General features: G+C 37.3%; 1 protein-coding gene across 2 annotated transcripts; it reads left to right on the top strand.

The window, feature by feature from the left end:
• Positions 1-370: 370 nt before the first annotated feature.
• On the top strand, positions 371-12,704 carry LOC121327382 (3-keto-steroid reductase/17-beta-hydroxysteroid dehydrogenase 7-like). 2 transcript variants are annotated; one of them, XM_041271398.1, is made up of 9 exons: positions 372-520; positions 1,188-1,391; positions 1,746-1,838; positions 1,963-2,077; positions 8,271-8,465; positions 10,282-10,386; positions 10,623-10,679; positions 11,290-11,388; positions 11,661-12,704. In XM_041271398.1, the coding sequence occupies exons 1-9, from the start codon at positions 483-485 to the stop codon at positions 11,760-11,762; spliced, it is 1,008 nt and encodes a 335-aa protein (XP_041127332.1). In that variant the 5' UTR covers positions 372-482; the 3' UTR covers positions 11,763-12,704. The 2 variants fall into 2 exon arrangements, 1 of the variants encoding a protein (XP_041127332.1); XR_005951551.1 differs by lacking the exons at positions 10,282-10,386; positions 10,623-10,679; positions 11,290-11,388; positions 11,661-12,704 and adding an exon at positions 7,512-7,635 and having other exon boundaries at positions 371-520; positions 8,271-8,358.
• The last annotated feature ends 2,115 nt before the right edge of the window (positions 12,705-14,819 follow it).

The raw sequence follows: 14,819 nt of genomic DNA on the forward strand, positions 1-14,819 counted from the left end.
TAGACCTAATTCATTTTAAATGTGTTATACAGTATTATTTTGTCAACATAAAATCAGTTTGCTTCAATTATTTTGCTCATATGCTGTGTTATTTTCCAGATGTATTGTGGTTATTTTTAGGTTCACGTAGAAACATGTAGGGCCACCAAAATCTCTAATGGACCACCAGATTTTCTTGTGTCAGTGTCAAACCGTGTCAGTAGTACAACCAGAGGCTTGAATCTACGTGCTTGATCAAATTGCAGTGCAATTCTCTCCCCAGCCAGATTTTTTAATTTGGCGCGCTCTGCTAGTAGAGTATTTTGTCCCTCTGGCCTGACTGTAGATCGTACCTAATTGGTTTAAGTCTTTATGACAAGCATCACACCATCCAGATAGGACGACTGCTGATCAGAGGTAGTGTTAATCATTCTTAAAGACTTGAGGATTTAATATTGTATCGCATTTTGCAGCATTTGACATTTAGTCGTGCAGTGTCCAGTATGAGTAAGAAGGTCGTCCTGGTCACTGGAGCGAATAGGTAATTTACTCTGTTTTACTATTTACGTGGCGAATCAGTCAAATACATTGGAGAGTGTTCCGGTTTAAGAACTTTTTATTTTAATTAAAATAAATAATAAATAAATAAATAATCAAAACATTTCTATATAGAAAATTCGATTCTGTATAGTAAATCATATTTAATCCAAAATCAGTGTTTCTTCAAAGAAGCATGTTGTTGGAGGTACCACTGTACTACAGGCATAGAAAAAAATAAAAATTATATTCAGAGCTGTGATATAGCATTTCAGTAACGTAAGTGTGCTTTACAAACCGAGAAAGAAAAACAACTCACATCATTAAAAGTGAAAAATGCTAAAATGCTTTTATGAGTATTTTTTGACACTTTTAATGTAATGTACCATTAAAATTCTGCTGCTGAGGATATGGGTTCATTTAAATCCAACCATATAAAGGATTTTTCATAGCAGGACTACACTGACCAGAATGCACTGGGGTGTAAACTGGCCCAGTGTACGTGGAGTGATAGGGTACTGTAAACCCGTGTACGTGTTTCTGGAATATTGTTTTCATCCATCCTTTTAGGAAAAGAAAAAAGATTCTCATGGTGTAACATGGAATTTGTACATTTCTTATAATTATGCAGGATAAAACTATTCTGAGGAACCTTATATTCCCTCTTTCAGTGGCATTGGCTTGGCTCTGTGTCAGCGTCTCCTCACACACAATGACCAGATCCACCTGTGTCTGGCATGTAGAAACATGCAGCGGGCGGAAGCAGCCCGCACTGCCCTGCACACTGCCCACCCTGGAGCTGATGTCTCCCTGCTCAAAGTCGACGTGGGCAGCCTGCAATCTGTGTGGGAGGCATGTAAGGAGATCAAACAGAGGTATATGGCAAACAGGAGTTTCTGTTAGTTCTGCCAGGGGTTGTCATTCACTTTTTGATGATGGTGATATACACGTTGTCTGCCTGTCTTTAGCATTTAAAGGAATTGTAACCACTATTGTACTTTGATCTGCATACCATAAAATAATCAATATTAATACAGAACTAAAGATCTTCCACACAAGAAAAGGGAAAACCTGTGGTAGAGTTCTGCAGCAAATGCTAATAAGAGGTAAGAAAGAGATTGTAAAACCGGGATTAGCCCTTACTGCAGTATTTGTAAATGCAATCATTGATACATATTCACATTATGACTTGGGAATAATAAGAGGAATAATAATCCTTTGTTTTGCAGGTATAAGAAAGTAGACTACCTATACCTGAACGCAGGGATCATGCCCAATCCTCAGATAAGCCTTAGAGCCTTTGTGAATGGCCTGTTCTCCAGGTAGAGTCGTTTTTAAATCTGTCTTTCTGTTTAAGGTACTGTATGACATTATTTGCTTCAATAGAGTAAAAAAGTGCTGGTTAAAGCATCTTTAGCACAGTCGTGTTGGTGTTTTTTGTTGCAGGAAGGTGATCAGTATGTTTGCCACCGGGGAAGGTCTTCTGACGCAGCAAGACCGGGTCACTGCAGACGGATTGCAGGAGGTTTTTGTCACCAATGTCTTTGGACATTTCATAATGGTATGAGGCTGAGCATTCATTTAAAGGCATAAAAAGTTAATTGAAGAGATAGATAGAAGTCAGGTATGCATAATTTAAAATGTTATTAATAAATAATAATAATAATAATAATATAATAATAATAATAATAATAATCTAGATTTTAAATTTAAAAAGAGACCAATACCAGCATCTAGTGGATATTGTAGCAAGTAAGCCAGGTTAAACAATTGTGGAAGCCGAATTAAGGCCGATCTGACAAAGGTGTATTTCATTTTCTTCCAGTTATTCTTACTAATTCTAATACAGATGCAGTTTTAAATGAATTTCCAGCAGGGACCTGGTAGCACAGTAAGCTTTGGTTAATTGTGATTGCTTCGTTTTTCTTCCTTTATACATATCAGCTTACAGCACAGCCCCTATAGCTACTCCCTGTCATTGAAAGTAACACCAAGCTCATTGTTGCACTCGGGTTGCTGAGTAACAACTCCAGCAAGGCGCTGTTTGTCACTCAATTCCTTAATGATACTCTCCTTGCACCATTCCAATTACTTCCATTTCCTGTTGCAATAACAGTTTGATTGGTCCTTCTGGTTCTCTTGACAGCTTGCTCACACAAGAACATAAGAACATAAGAACATAAGAAAGTTTACAAACGAGAGGAGGCCATTCGGCCCATCTTGCTCGTTTGGTTGTTAGTAGCTTATTGATCCCAAAATCTCATCAAGCAGCTTCTTGAAGGATCCCAGGGTGTCAGCTTCAACAACATTACTGGGGAGTTGATTCCAGACCCTCACAATTCTCTGTGTAAAAAAGTGTCTCCTATTTTCTGTTCTGAATGCCCCTTTTTCTAAACTCCATTTGTGACCCCTGGTCCTTGTTTCTTTTTTCAGGCTGAAAAAGTCCCTTGGGTCGACACTGTCAATACCTTTTAGAATTTTGAATGCTTGAATTAGGTCGCCACGTAGTCTTCTTTGTTCAAGACTGAACAGATTCAATTCTTTTAGCCTGTCTGCATATGACATGCCTTTTAAGCCCGGAATAATTCTGGTCGCTCTTCTTTGCACTCTTTCTAGAGCAGCAATATCTTTTTTATAGCGAGGTGACCAGAACTGAACACAATATTCAAGATGAGGTCTTACTAGTGCATTGTACAGTTTTAACATTACTTCCCTTGATTTAAATTCAACACTTTTCACAATGTATCCGAGCATCTTGTTAGCCTTTTTTATAGCTTCCCCACATTGTCTAGATGAAGACATTTCTGAGTCAACAAAAACTCCTAGGTCTTTTTCATAGATTCCTTCTCCAATTTCAATATCTCCCATTTATAATGTACATTTTTATTTCCTGCGTGCAGTACCTTACACTTTTCTCTATTAAATGTCATTTGCCATGTGTCTGCCCAGTTCTGAATCTTGTCTAGATCATTTTGAATGACCTTTGCTGCTGCAACAGTGTTTGCCACTCCTCCTACTTTTGTGTCGTCTGCAAATTTAACAAGTTTGCTTACTATACCAGAATCTAAATCATTAATGTAGATTAGGAATAGCAGAGGACCTAATACTGATCCCTGTGGTACACCGCTGGTTACCACACTCCATTCTGAGGTTTTTCCTCTAATCAGTACTTTCTGTTTTCTACATGTTAACCACTCCCTAATCCATGTACATGTGTTTCCTTGAATCCCAACTGCGTTCAGTTTGAGAATTAATCTTTTGTGCGGGACTTTGTCAAAAGCTTTCTGGAAATCTAAATAAACCATGTCATATGCTTTGCAATTATCCATTATCGATGTTGCATCCTCAAAAAAATCAAGCAAGTTAGTTAGGCACGATCTCCCTTTCCTAAAACCATGTTGACTGTCTCCCAGGACCCTGTTACCATATAGGTAATTTTCCATTTTGGATCTTATTATAGTTTCCATAAGTTTGCATATAATAGAAGTCAGGCTTACTGGTCTGTAGTTACCTGGTTCAGTTTTGTTTCCCTTTTTGTGGATCGGTATTACGTTTGCAATTTTCCAGTCTGTCGGTACCACCCCTGTGTCAAGAGACTGCTGCATGATCTTGGTTAGCGGTTTGTAAATAACTTCTTTCATTTCTTTGAGTACTACTGGGAGGATCTCATCCGGCCCAGGGGATTTGTTTATTTTAAGAGCTCCTAGTCCCTTTAACACTTCTGCCTCAGTTATGCTAAAGTTATTTAAAACTGGATAGGAACTGGATGACATGTGGGGCATGTTGTCAGTATCTTCCTTTGTAAAAACTTGTGAAAAGTAATCATTTAACATATTTGCTATTTTTTTTTCTTCCTCTACGATTTTGCCATTTGTATCTCTTAAACATTTAATCTCCTCTTTGAATGTTCTCTTGCTGTTGTAATATTGGAAAAACATTTTGGAATTGGTTTTAGCTCCCTTAGCAATGTTCATTTCTATTTCTCTCTTGGCCTTTCTAACTTCCTTTTTGACTTGCGTTTGCAGTTCTGTGTACTCTTTCTGCGTACTTTCTTTTTGGTCCTTTTTTAATGCTCTGTAAAGTGCCTTTTTTCGCTGAATATTTTTTTTAATTGATCTATTAAACCATTTTGGCAATTTAGTTTTACATTTAGATTTGTCTACTTTAGGGATATAATTGTTTTGCGCCTCTAGTACTACATTTTTGAAGAACAACCATCCTTCTTCTGTGGGTGTTTTCTCTATTTTACTCCAATCTACTTCTGTTAGTCTCTGTTTCATACCTTCATAGTTTGCTTTTCTAAAATTGTAAACCTTAGCTTTAGTCATTACTTTTGGGGTTTTAAAAAACACTTCAAATGAGACCATGTTGTGGTCTGAGTTTGCCAGTGGTTCTCTGACCTCTGTTTTAGTTATTCTATCTTCGTTATTTGAAAAGACTAAATCAAGGCATGCCTCCCCTCTAGTGGGTGCCTTCACAAATTGTGTTAGGAAGCAGTCATTTGTCATTTCCACCATTTCTATTTCATCCTTCGCGCTACCCACCGGGTTTTCCCATTTTATTTGGGGGAAGTTGAAATCCCCCATTAGTATGGCTTCTCCTTTGCTACACGCATTTCTAATGTCATTGTATAACAGATTATTGTGCTCACCGTCTGAATCTGGCGGTCTATAGCATGCTCCTATTATTATGCCTTTTGAATTTTTGTCTGTTATTCTGACCCATATTGATTCGGTTTTATTTTCTTTGTCCAGGTTTAACACCTGGGCTTCAAGACTGTTTCTTATGTATAGCGCTACCCCTCCTCCTCTTCTGTCCTGCCTGTCTTTCCTATACAGTGTATACCCACAAATATTATATTCGTCCCCATCACTCTCAGATAACCATGTTTCTGTAACACCTATCACATCATAGTTACCTGTTAGTGCAGTAGCTTCAAGTTCTAGAATTTTGTTTCTGATACTTCTAGCATTTAGATAAATACATTTAATGGTTGTCTTACCTGAGTTGTTGTCCTTGTTTTGATGCGGTCTCCCTTCTGTTTTTTTGTTGATTTCTCCCCCCTTCCTTTCTAGTTTAAATGCTTCTGAACCTGCTCGAGGATCTTTTCTCCGAGTAGACTAGTTCCCTTGTTATTTAAATGCAGTCCATCCCGTCTATACAGATAGTCCTCGTTGTAGAATGTGGTCCAATGATCAAGATAGGTGAAGCCTTCCCGTGTGCACCACGTCTTCAGCCATGCGTTTTGATTAATTATTTCCAGCTGTCCATATGGTCCTTTGCAAGGTGCCGGTAGTATACCAGAAAATACCACAGTTTTGGTTTTCTCTTTTAATTTCCTTCCTAGCTCTCTGAATTTGTTTTGCAGGGATTTTGGTCTGTCTCTTCCAATGTTGTTTGTACCGATGTGGACGACTACTACCGGGTCGTCTCCTGTTCGTTCTAGGAGCCTGTCCACGTTTTCAGTGATGTGCTTGACCGAGGCTCCCGGAAGGCAGCACACTGTTGTAGTAAGGGGGTCCAAACTGCGAATTGAACTTGCTGTGTTTCTCAATATGGAGTCCCCAACAATCATGACCTCCCTTCTTTTTGCTGTCTGGTCACCACTGTCAATAGGGTCCTGGATGTTGTTCCTTTCATTCTCTTGTTGTTGGTTCTGCTCATCAAAATTCTGAAGTGACTCAAATCTGTTGGTTGTTTTGATTTCTGGTGGTTGTGTTTGACGAAGTTTCTTTTTTTCCCTGCTTCTGCCTACCTGAACCCAGCTGTTCTGACCTTCTATCTCCCTGGTGGCTTTCAGTCTGTTAGGGGTGATGCAGACTTCCATGAATTGTGGGTGTGCCAGTTCCTCAAGATCCTGTTGCTGTCTCACTTCTTCCAGCTCCATTTCTAGCATACTTACTAGTTTATGCAAATCCTGGATCGCGCGGCACTTTACGCACACTTGGTTTAGCTCCGCTGGGTTTTCTTGGATTTCCCACATCAAGCAGGTGTCACAGATTACTGGCTTGAAGACCATGTTGAGGTTTTTTTTTTTTGAAGTTTAGTTTCTTCTGCAGCCGACAGCCTGCTTTCAAACTGCTTCGAAACTGCTCTGTACTTTTCCACGCCTGTACTTCTCCCACTCGCTGTCGCTTCCACTCGCTGTCGCTGGGAAGACTGCCTCGTTTAACATCCCTTAACATGCAATGCTGTTAAGGGATGTGATTAAACAACACCCTGTTTACGAAAAACAGCGCTGTCTTGCTGTCTCCTGTGTTGTGTGCATTACTGCAAATCATTTTTCAACATAATCCACATTGTTTTGATTATTGAGGTTATAAACTGGGGGCTGTAGCCAGACACTTTGAACAATAGATTTTCTGGGTAGCTTGGATCAGCTTGGCACCAAGCTGATGTAGCAGGGAGCTTGTATCCTGATTCAACACTGGATGCAAGTCTAAGCAGAGCGCCTGTTAAAATAAATTGAGAATATGTTTGACTACATTCGCCAGTTGATTTATGTGGGTATATGGATATAAGGATACAAATACAACAATTACAATCTATGATGGTCATCAATAGAAATTGATCTTTATTGTTGTGTTGCCCTGTGCTAGTGTTGGCTCTGTGTGCTATAACTCCCCTTATAAAAATTGACCACTTGCATGCTTTTCCCGTGGTTTTACTATGTATTTATTAGGCACGGCATTCAATCTAATGAAGTTTAAATGGGGCATGCACATTCATGGCATTTTTTTGATTGCCTGCTGTGTGCAAGGACTAGCAAGAAAAAGTAAAAATGCATGAATGAAGGAATATAATCTGTTTTTGTTGTTGCCCATTGAAGGTTGCTAATTTAAAAGCTTGTACAGTACAAGATAACGTTTTGCCCTGTTACCAAATGCACGACTTAGAAGATAGGGTATTGATGCAATGCAAGATTTTGATGAGTACAGCTCTATGAATGATGTGACTATGGGACTTGAGACTGCACTTCTTTTGTTTTACATTAGAGCTACGTTGAGAACACCAGTCTTTCTAACTCAGAGCTCCAGTGGTATTAACCAGTTAAATGGGACCCAGCCACCCCTGTACTTGCAGTATTTAAAAGTATGCCTGGTTCACTGAACTGAAAGAGTAAGCACTTCCATTTCTAAGTAAATATTGCCCCTGAGCAATAAATGCAACTTTTCATACAAAGAGTAGCGTCTTGTCTATAATGCCTGTACTAATGGATTCTGTAGAGTAGTTATATGTTCTGAGAATCTTATTCATTTAGCCATAGTCAGTATTAAGATGTCATAAATGAAAACTTGTGTGTGTTTTTTTTTTTTTTTATAATGCCTTCTGATGCAGACAGGATGCTTTTGAACAAAGTGCCTTTATCTCAGGGAACTGTAAATACAGTGCGTTTTAATAAATATTGTACTGATAAGATGAGGTAAAGAAAAAATACTGTTTTCGTGTGGATGTTTACAGGTTTAATCTTGCCAAATGTAGTGTTCTATTGAAAAATCTAATTCTGAGGAATTACAGCTCAAACATTTGCCCACTGGCTGGAACTGTACATAAAATCTAATTACTGAAATGATAGAGATAATTTAAAAAGCCTTATATTATGTTTTGTTTTTTTAACAACACACATGTTTCTGATGAACTTGCTTACACACAAGAATATCAGTTCTGATGGTAGTTGATTAAAAAAAAAAAAGCTTCCTTCACAAAATTACAATTGAAAGGGGCAGCAAGATTGTAATTTATTTTTCTTTTAGATCAGAGAGTTGGAGCCTTTACTGTGTCAGCCTGGGAACACATCCCAGCTGATATGGACGTCATCGAGCAATGCCAGAAGCTCTGCGTTCAGTCTGGACGACTACCAGCACACTCAAGGAGTGGAGCCCTACAGCTCCTCTAAATACGCTTCAGATCTGCTGAGTGTGGCATTGAACAGGCACTATAACAAGCAGGTAAAGCCAGAGCCTTGAAATGAGAATGGGTTCAAATGGACCGAAGGCTGGTGGTTTTGTGGGTTAATGAATCTTCCATTTGCAGTGAACATCTGGGAAAACAATGCAGATATCTGTACTGTCAATACTGTATGTATAATGTTCCTTTCAAAACAAGGTCTAATCCCACTTTCCTAATTTAAAAATATTATTATTTTAGCGTTGGACATTCCCTAACACACACACACACACACATGTATTTGTTTCTTTGACCAAGGCCACAGTGCGAAAGTGCTACCATCACATACCACAAAACAAACAGGACAGTAACGATTAAAAAAAAAAATAAGAGGATTTTTACAAAAATGTTAAGTCATCCCAAGTAATTGTAAAATATAGTTAAAATATATAAAATAAAGTATAGTTCACCGCCCCCTTCCCTTTTTGTGCATTCATGTTACTACACCATGTACAAAAAACTTGTGTATTTCCATATATAATTGGAATGGCATCTTTCAGGACCTGCAACATAGGGAGAACAAGCAAGGTCTTAATTGTTTTTCTTTGACCTTTCACATAGTAACAGAACAACAATTCGGTTTGAACTCGCAACTAAACTATAAAATCCTTTTGTATAATAATAATAATAATAATAATAATAATAACTAGAACTGCCGGGTAGTTTTATGGCTCCCAAGCTCCAGCATCAGTACCCGTCTAAGCGTGTTTAGTTCTCAATGTGCCAAGTTTAAAATCAGCAACTTCAACAGTTCCACAGAAGAACATTTTGAAAGTTTTTTTTTTTTTCAAAAATGCATCAGGCAGCCATCTTGTTTAACGTAAGTTTCTTAAAAGTCAGTTGTATTGCTACAATGTCAAGGATGATGCTTGTGATGTTTCGAGTTAGCCAAGTAAACTGTTTGTCAATTGAGGCAGTTTTAAATTTCAGACGAAAACATACACCTGGCAGCCATCTTGTTTTATAAAACATAACCATTTTGACATATTTGTATTCCATTGTTACTGGGACAATAACTACCATGTTTGGAGTTTGTTGGTCAAACGGTGTTCAAATAGCAGCAGTTTGCTGTTAAGGACGCGTTTCGATGAGATTTGTGGCAGCCATTTTGACATTAAAATTTATCGCAGAAACTTCTGCTTCGCAAACGTGATGCAGGTTTGGATGCTGATGATATATGTGAAGTGTCAGCTCAATCGCTTCACTGGTTCCCAAGAAGAAGATTTCGAAGGGTTTTATCGAAAAATGCGTCACGGCGTCAATTGCAAGGATGCAGCAGCAAAAAAATTTTCAGCATCTGACAGCCAGTGTATCCAGCTTGTTACCTGCCAAGTCAGAACCTGATCAGTCACACAGCTTCAAAGCAGCAGCAGTTTAAAGTTTTGGGAAGGAAAAAAAAAAAAAACTTTAACAATAACAACAGGCTTCAGTAGCCACTGTTTGTCTATCCATGGTCGTTGTCATAGTCTTCTGCCGTTTTTAACAGAAGCTATGATGGTGTGTTGGAAATACTAGACTTGCATGTTGCATTTGTGCCCTGTCTTTTGCCGGTGCTGATTTAGATTTGTTTCCGGAGCTCACCAATGGCCTTAGAAATCTCTCCATGGCTGAACTAAATCTCACACTGAAACCCTGCCACACTTCTCACTATACAAATATCATGTATGCGCTCCAGTGACATGTACAGTGATAGTAGGGAGCAAATGTTAAAATTTTCACAAAATTGAAAACTCCACAGGAGAGAGCAAATTCCTTGATTTTTTTCTGCGATCACTGAATAATAACTAATATAGTTAATAATTTTTTTTTTCCTTGCAGGGCCTGTATTCATCTGTAATTTGTCCTGGACTTGTGATGACAAATTTAACTTATGGCATCCTTCCATCATTTTTCTGGACACTGATTATGCCAATTATGTGGCTGGTAAGCACAGTTACGTTTAACACTGCACCAGTACTTTTAAATATATAAACATATCTTTTAGTAAATGTACATCTATACTGACCGGTTCCACTTTCACACCTGTTCTTAAAGATTTGTATTTTGTTCCCATCAGTAAATGTGTGTAGCAAGAGTCCTTTGTACAGTTTATCTATAAGAAATATCTGTAGCTTTGCCTATCAGTGTCAATAAGTGTTTTTTGTTCCTGTCTCCTTCAGATTAGAATATTCACCAACACGTTCACTCTTACTGCTTACAATGGAGCGGAGGCTTTGGTATGTATGACATTTAACTGGAGAAACCGTCACACTTATTTACTTAACTCCTACCAAAATATAGAATCCTCAAACTGTAGACAGTAAAGGGGTACTTCACTGTAAATAATAGCAGAAACGCCATTAGAGAATGATAGAGAACCCACATAATAGGTTATTAAACAGGTAAGAAATTAAAGATTTAGATAGTGTATCCATTTAACTACTGGAGAAGTTCATTCTTTGTTTCTCACATACCCAATGGAAAAAAGTGCTATTGCTCAACCCTGCCCAATAAATCTGTGTGGTAGCATCAGATCATGTGCATGCTTGTCACAGTTGGGAGCTGTAGTTTAGAATACTGGATACAGGTGTTAACTTTCAGCAAAGAAAGGAAGACAAAATAGCAATAATAAATGTAGTCACTTTTCACAATATTGTAATTTTTCCAAACTGACTGTTGTTGCAATATTTAGTATTGCAGAAACAGTTAACACTGCTAACCTGTGTGAATTTTCTGCAATGACAAGTTTTCTAATGAATTACCCCAAAAATGTCAATGTATTTAAATAATAAGAGTACGTTGTGTTGTCTGTGCAATGTCTGATAGATTGGGTTTGTTTTGCCACAGTTTTGGTTGTTTAATCAGAAGCCAGAATCCCTAGATCCTCGAGCAAAATACCACAGCTATACTTCAGGACTGGGAAACGGTTACACTAAGCCACAAAAGGTAGGGAAAAGTTTAACCACATTTCAAAGCTTCCAGTACACTGTTGGGGCAGGTTTATAAAGCTTATGACAGGTTTCTCTAGACTGCCCTGGCTATGTGTTTCATGAACAAAGTTCTGCATGTTCAACTGGTCAAGTCTTCAGCATGTAGTCAAACCTGCTTAAAATATATTGTTAGAAGGATTCAATAATTGATTAAATGTTACGATTGTAAATTGCATTCAAATAGTTTGCTGATGGAATTATTATTATTATTATTATTATTATTATTAGATGGACCTGGATGAAGACATGGCAGAAACATTCTATGAAAAATTACTAGAGCTGGAAGGCAGAGTGCGAAACAAACACAGAGCACAAGAGGATGGAAGATAAATGCACTCTGGCTTGTTGTGGACCATACCATTTATACTGCTGCTTACCAGTACAAACAACATCTGCAGTCTGTCTGCATCTGTTGACATGTTTCTACTACATGGGAAGATCTTTATTTCTGTACCATTGTCAAAGGAATTTAAAGATGTCTTTTTAAATTCTGTAACATATTACAAATCCAAGTTTTGGGGGTCAATGGGGTAGTGTGTGACCTTTAATCATTTATTTAATGTTCTTTGAGATGCTGGTGTAAAAAAACTACCAAAATAGCAGTGAATTCTAGTAACAGGTTTGTTCTTCACTGGATGCCTAGAGAGCTTTCATAATGAATTACACTGAAGTTTATGCTGGAAAACTGGTACTAGTGCATGTAAACAAAAACCTGACTAAACTACCCTCAACTGCAGATATGGTTCGTTGGGAGTTTAGTATCATTGCTACCTGTCTGACCGTCTGGCAGCTTTGCTTTAGTCATAGACCAACACTCTTTTCAAAGCAGAAACACAATGCTAGAATATGTCAGTGTTTTACAGACACCGTAGGTGTTGTGCAAACGAATCGTGGAGGCAGTGATCGGGAGGAAAAAGTTTTATTCAGTGTCATTGTTAATTTAGTTTCACAGCATAAGAAAGCTGTGAAAATATCCTGAGGCTGCATTTTATAAAATAAATACAGTCCATCAACAACAGTTGTTCGTGCTATATTTGACTCCGATGTGTTTTTGTTTTAAATGAGAATTTAGAATGTTTTAAAACAATGAAATGATTACTGTAACCCAATCCCACTTTCCACAGGTGACCTCTGTAATCAATTTACAGAATAAATATAATTTGAAAAATAACAATACATTGTACTTTGAATAGGTTAAAGTTCTTCCTGTTTCTATCAATCATTAAACAGTATCTGAAATACAAGAGAAATAAAAATTCTACTAACTGTTTAGTTTGTTTTGCTTAATGTAAAATGTGATGTACTGTAAGCAGCGGCTTCACTGCTGCATACGAGATGTGAACAGAAATGCGATCAGAAAAAAAAAGGACATGGGTATTTAACATTTAACCAACTGTGTGTATGATCTGTTACATTAGAGAAAACTGCTTCTTTGAAATGGTTAGGTGAGCTCATTCAAGCAAGGCTGGCTCTTTGAGTGGGTCACAGTAAATTTCCAAGGAATCTTCTAAAAAGTGTTTCAGCAACACATTGGTAATGGGTTGATTTCATGGTTCAGGAATTTTGCTGATCCTCTTTTAGCCTAAGTGAACTGTTTTAATTTGATTTTTACCAAAAGCTGCACAAGAAAGCAGTAACAGAAATGAAAAGCAACATATATTTACATTTACATAAGGCAATGGTCTTGATTCTTATACCAGAATTTTTTTGCAATGCATGTTTATTTATGACAAACATGCATTTTAAAAAAAAAAAAAAAAAAAAAAAAAAAACATTCATAAAAGATTCAGGCACATTTTATTGAAATACTTTGCTTGTATTGATGAATAAGGTTTGCTGTCAATGACCACTACTAAACACACTATAGTGTAAATTTAGAAATAAAAAAAACTTTCATTGAAAGTGTCTAAAAATGGATAGCCGTCTATTCTCCTGTATCAATCCTTAGCCAATGTTAACAGCCACTTGTGTTTTATGAAAAGGGCCTATTGTACATGAATAAACACGAGAAAGAAATGTTTCACTCATACACAATGCACACTGAATATTCATATTTATTTAGGTATTGACCTAAATAGATCTATCTAAGAACTATACTTGTAATAATAACTAAAACAGTACTCACAATAAATGTTAACCAGAATATTACTGCGATGGCATAGCAATGGCGGCAACATGCTGTGCCTTGCCAGGATAGGCACAATGAATTCAGGGACTGTGTATATTCTGCTCTTAAAGCTGCAAGTTTCCCAAAGGGATTCATCTGTGGTTTAAAGAGTGCAGGCTTTATCTGTGAAGTGTGTTTAAATGAAGGAGCAGGCTGACAAACCGTCTGCATCTCAGAACAAGGGGTCGGACTATCAAAGGAGGCCAAGGAGTTCTGGGGAAGTTTGGTCGTAACCAGATGGCACACTGGACATCCTGGTGTTGACGGCTTCAATTGCTCTGAATCCACTGTGACCTGCAGTGGGGTAGAAGTAGCATCTTATAACCTGAATATTAAAAGATGCAGTTCCTATTGGATGCACTGAATCATTTTCATTTGTTTTTTTAGCCTAGAGTTTTCATGCATGTTTTATATACAGTAAATGTACTTACTTAGAAGTTTAACTGAGCAAAGCAGGACATACTGTCTTGTATATTTTATTATTTTTTAAACCACTCCTTTAATCCAGTAAAGCTGGCATCATCTTACCTTTGCAAAAGCACCTGGCAGTTCATTTTTCTCGTAACTGTGTTGAAAACCTACAAAGAAAATCAATAATGTAACCCTATTAGTGTTATAACGTGTCAATGTATTATTAAAACTAATGGGGCATTTCTAAATAAAACCAACACCAATAATAATCATTCAAACAAAAGGTCACCTGTTTCCACAACTGAAAAAAGGCAAATAGAAACACATTCTGTTCCCTTCCCTTGGAAAGTTTATCAAGGTACATCATTTAGCATATGTTGTACTTTACTATGTATTCCCATCGTTCCCATACAGTCAATCAATCCATTTTTACCATTGAATTGCCTTGTTGTTGTTATTCTTCGCTATACTTGGCTGTGTGTTACTATTGCATACAGTACAACAGTGACAGTAAATAAACAGCCATTAGATATTTGGATACTGTATTATGGGGATTTTTTATACCATCTCTATTATCCTAGCATTTAAATTCTTACTTTTAATTTTGAATAATCTATTATATGTTATGATTCTCTATTGTTGGTTGTGCTATGACCATTATTTCCCAAGCTTACTAATTATTCCAGCACAAACTGCTTCTGAAAAAAGAGGCTGATTGTGGTGAAGTGAGGAAAGGAAACAAATTACACAGGCGTATAACATGTAACATGATATTAATTATTAAATTATATAAAGTTATTTAATTCCTA

Source organism: Polyodon spathula, chromosome 14 (assembly GCF_017654505.1).
Source record: "Polyodon spathula isolate WHYD16114869_AA chromosome 14, ASM1765450v1, whole genome shotgun sequence".
Classification (NCBI taxonomy): Eukaryota; Metazoa; Chordata; class Actinopteri; order Acipenseriformes; family Polyodontidae; genus Polyodon; species Polyodon spathula.

What these genes read in the sequence shown, in the direction of transcription:
- LOC121327382 (XM_041271398.1), top strand. Translation starts at nt 483, where the DNA reads ATGAGTAAGAAGGTCGTCCTGGTCACTGGAGCGAATAG. An exon ending in ACAGGCACTATAACAAGCAG is followed by an intron (nt 8,466 to 10,281) that starts GTAAAGCCAGAG and finishes TTTTCCTTGCAG; the next exon opens with GGCCTGTATTCATCTGTAAT. An exon ending in GTTACACTAAGCCACAAAAG is followed by an intron (nt 11,389 to 11,660) that starts GTAGGGAAAAGT and finishes TATTATTATTAG; the next exon opens with ATGGACCTGGATGAAGACAT.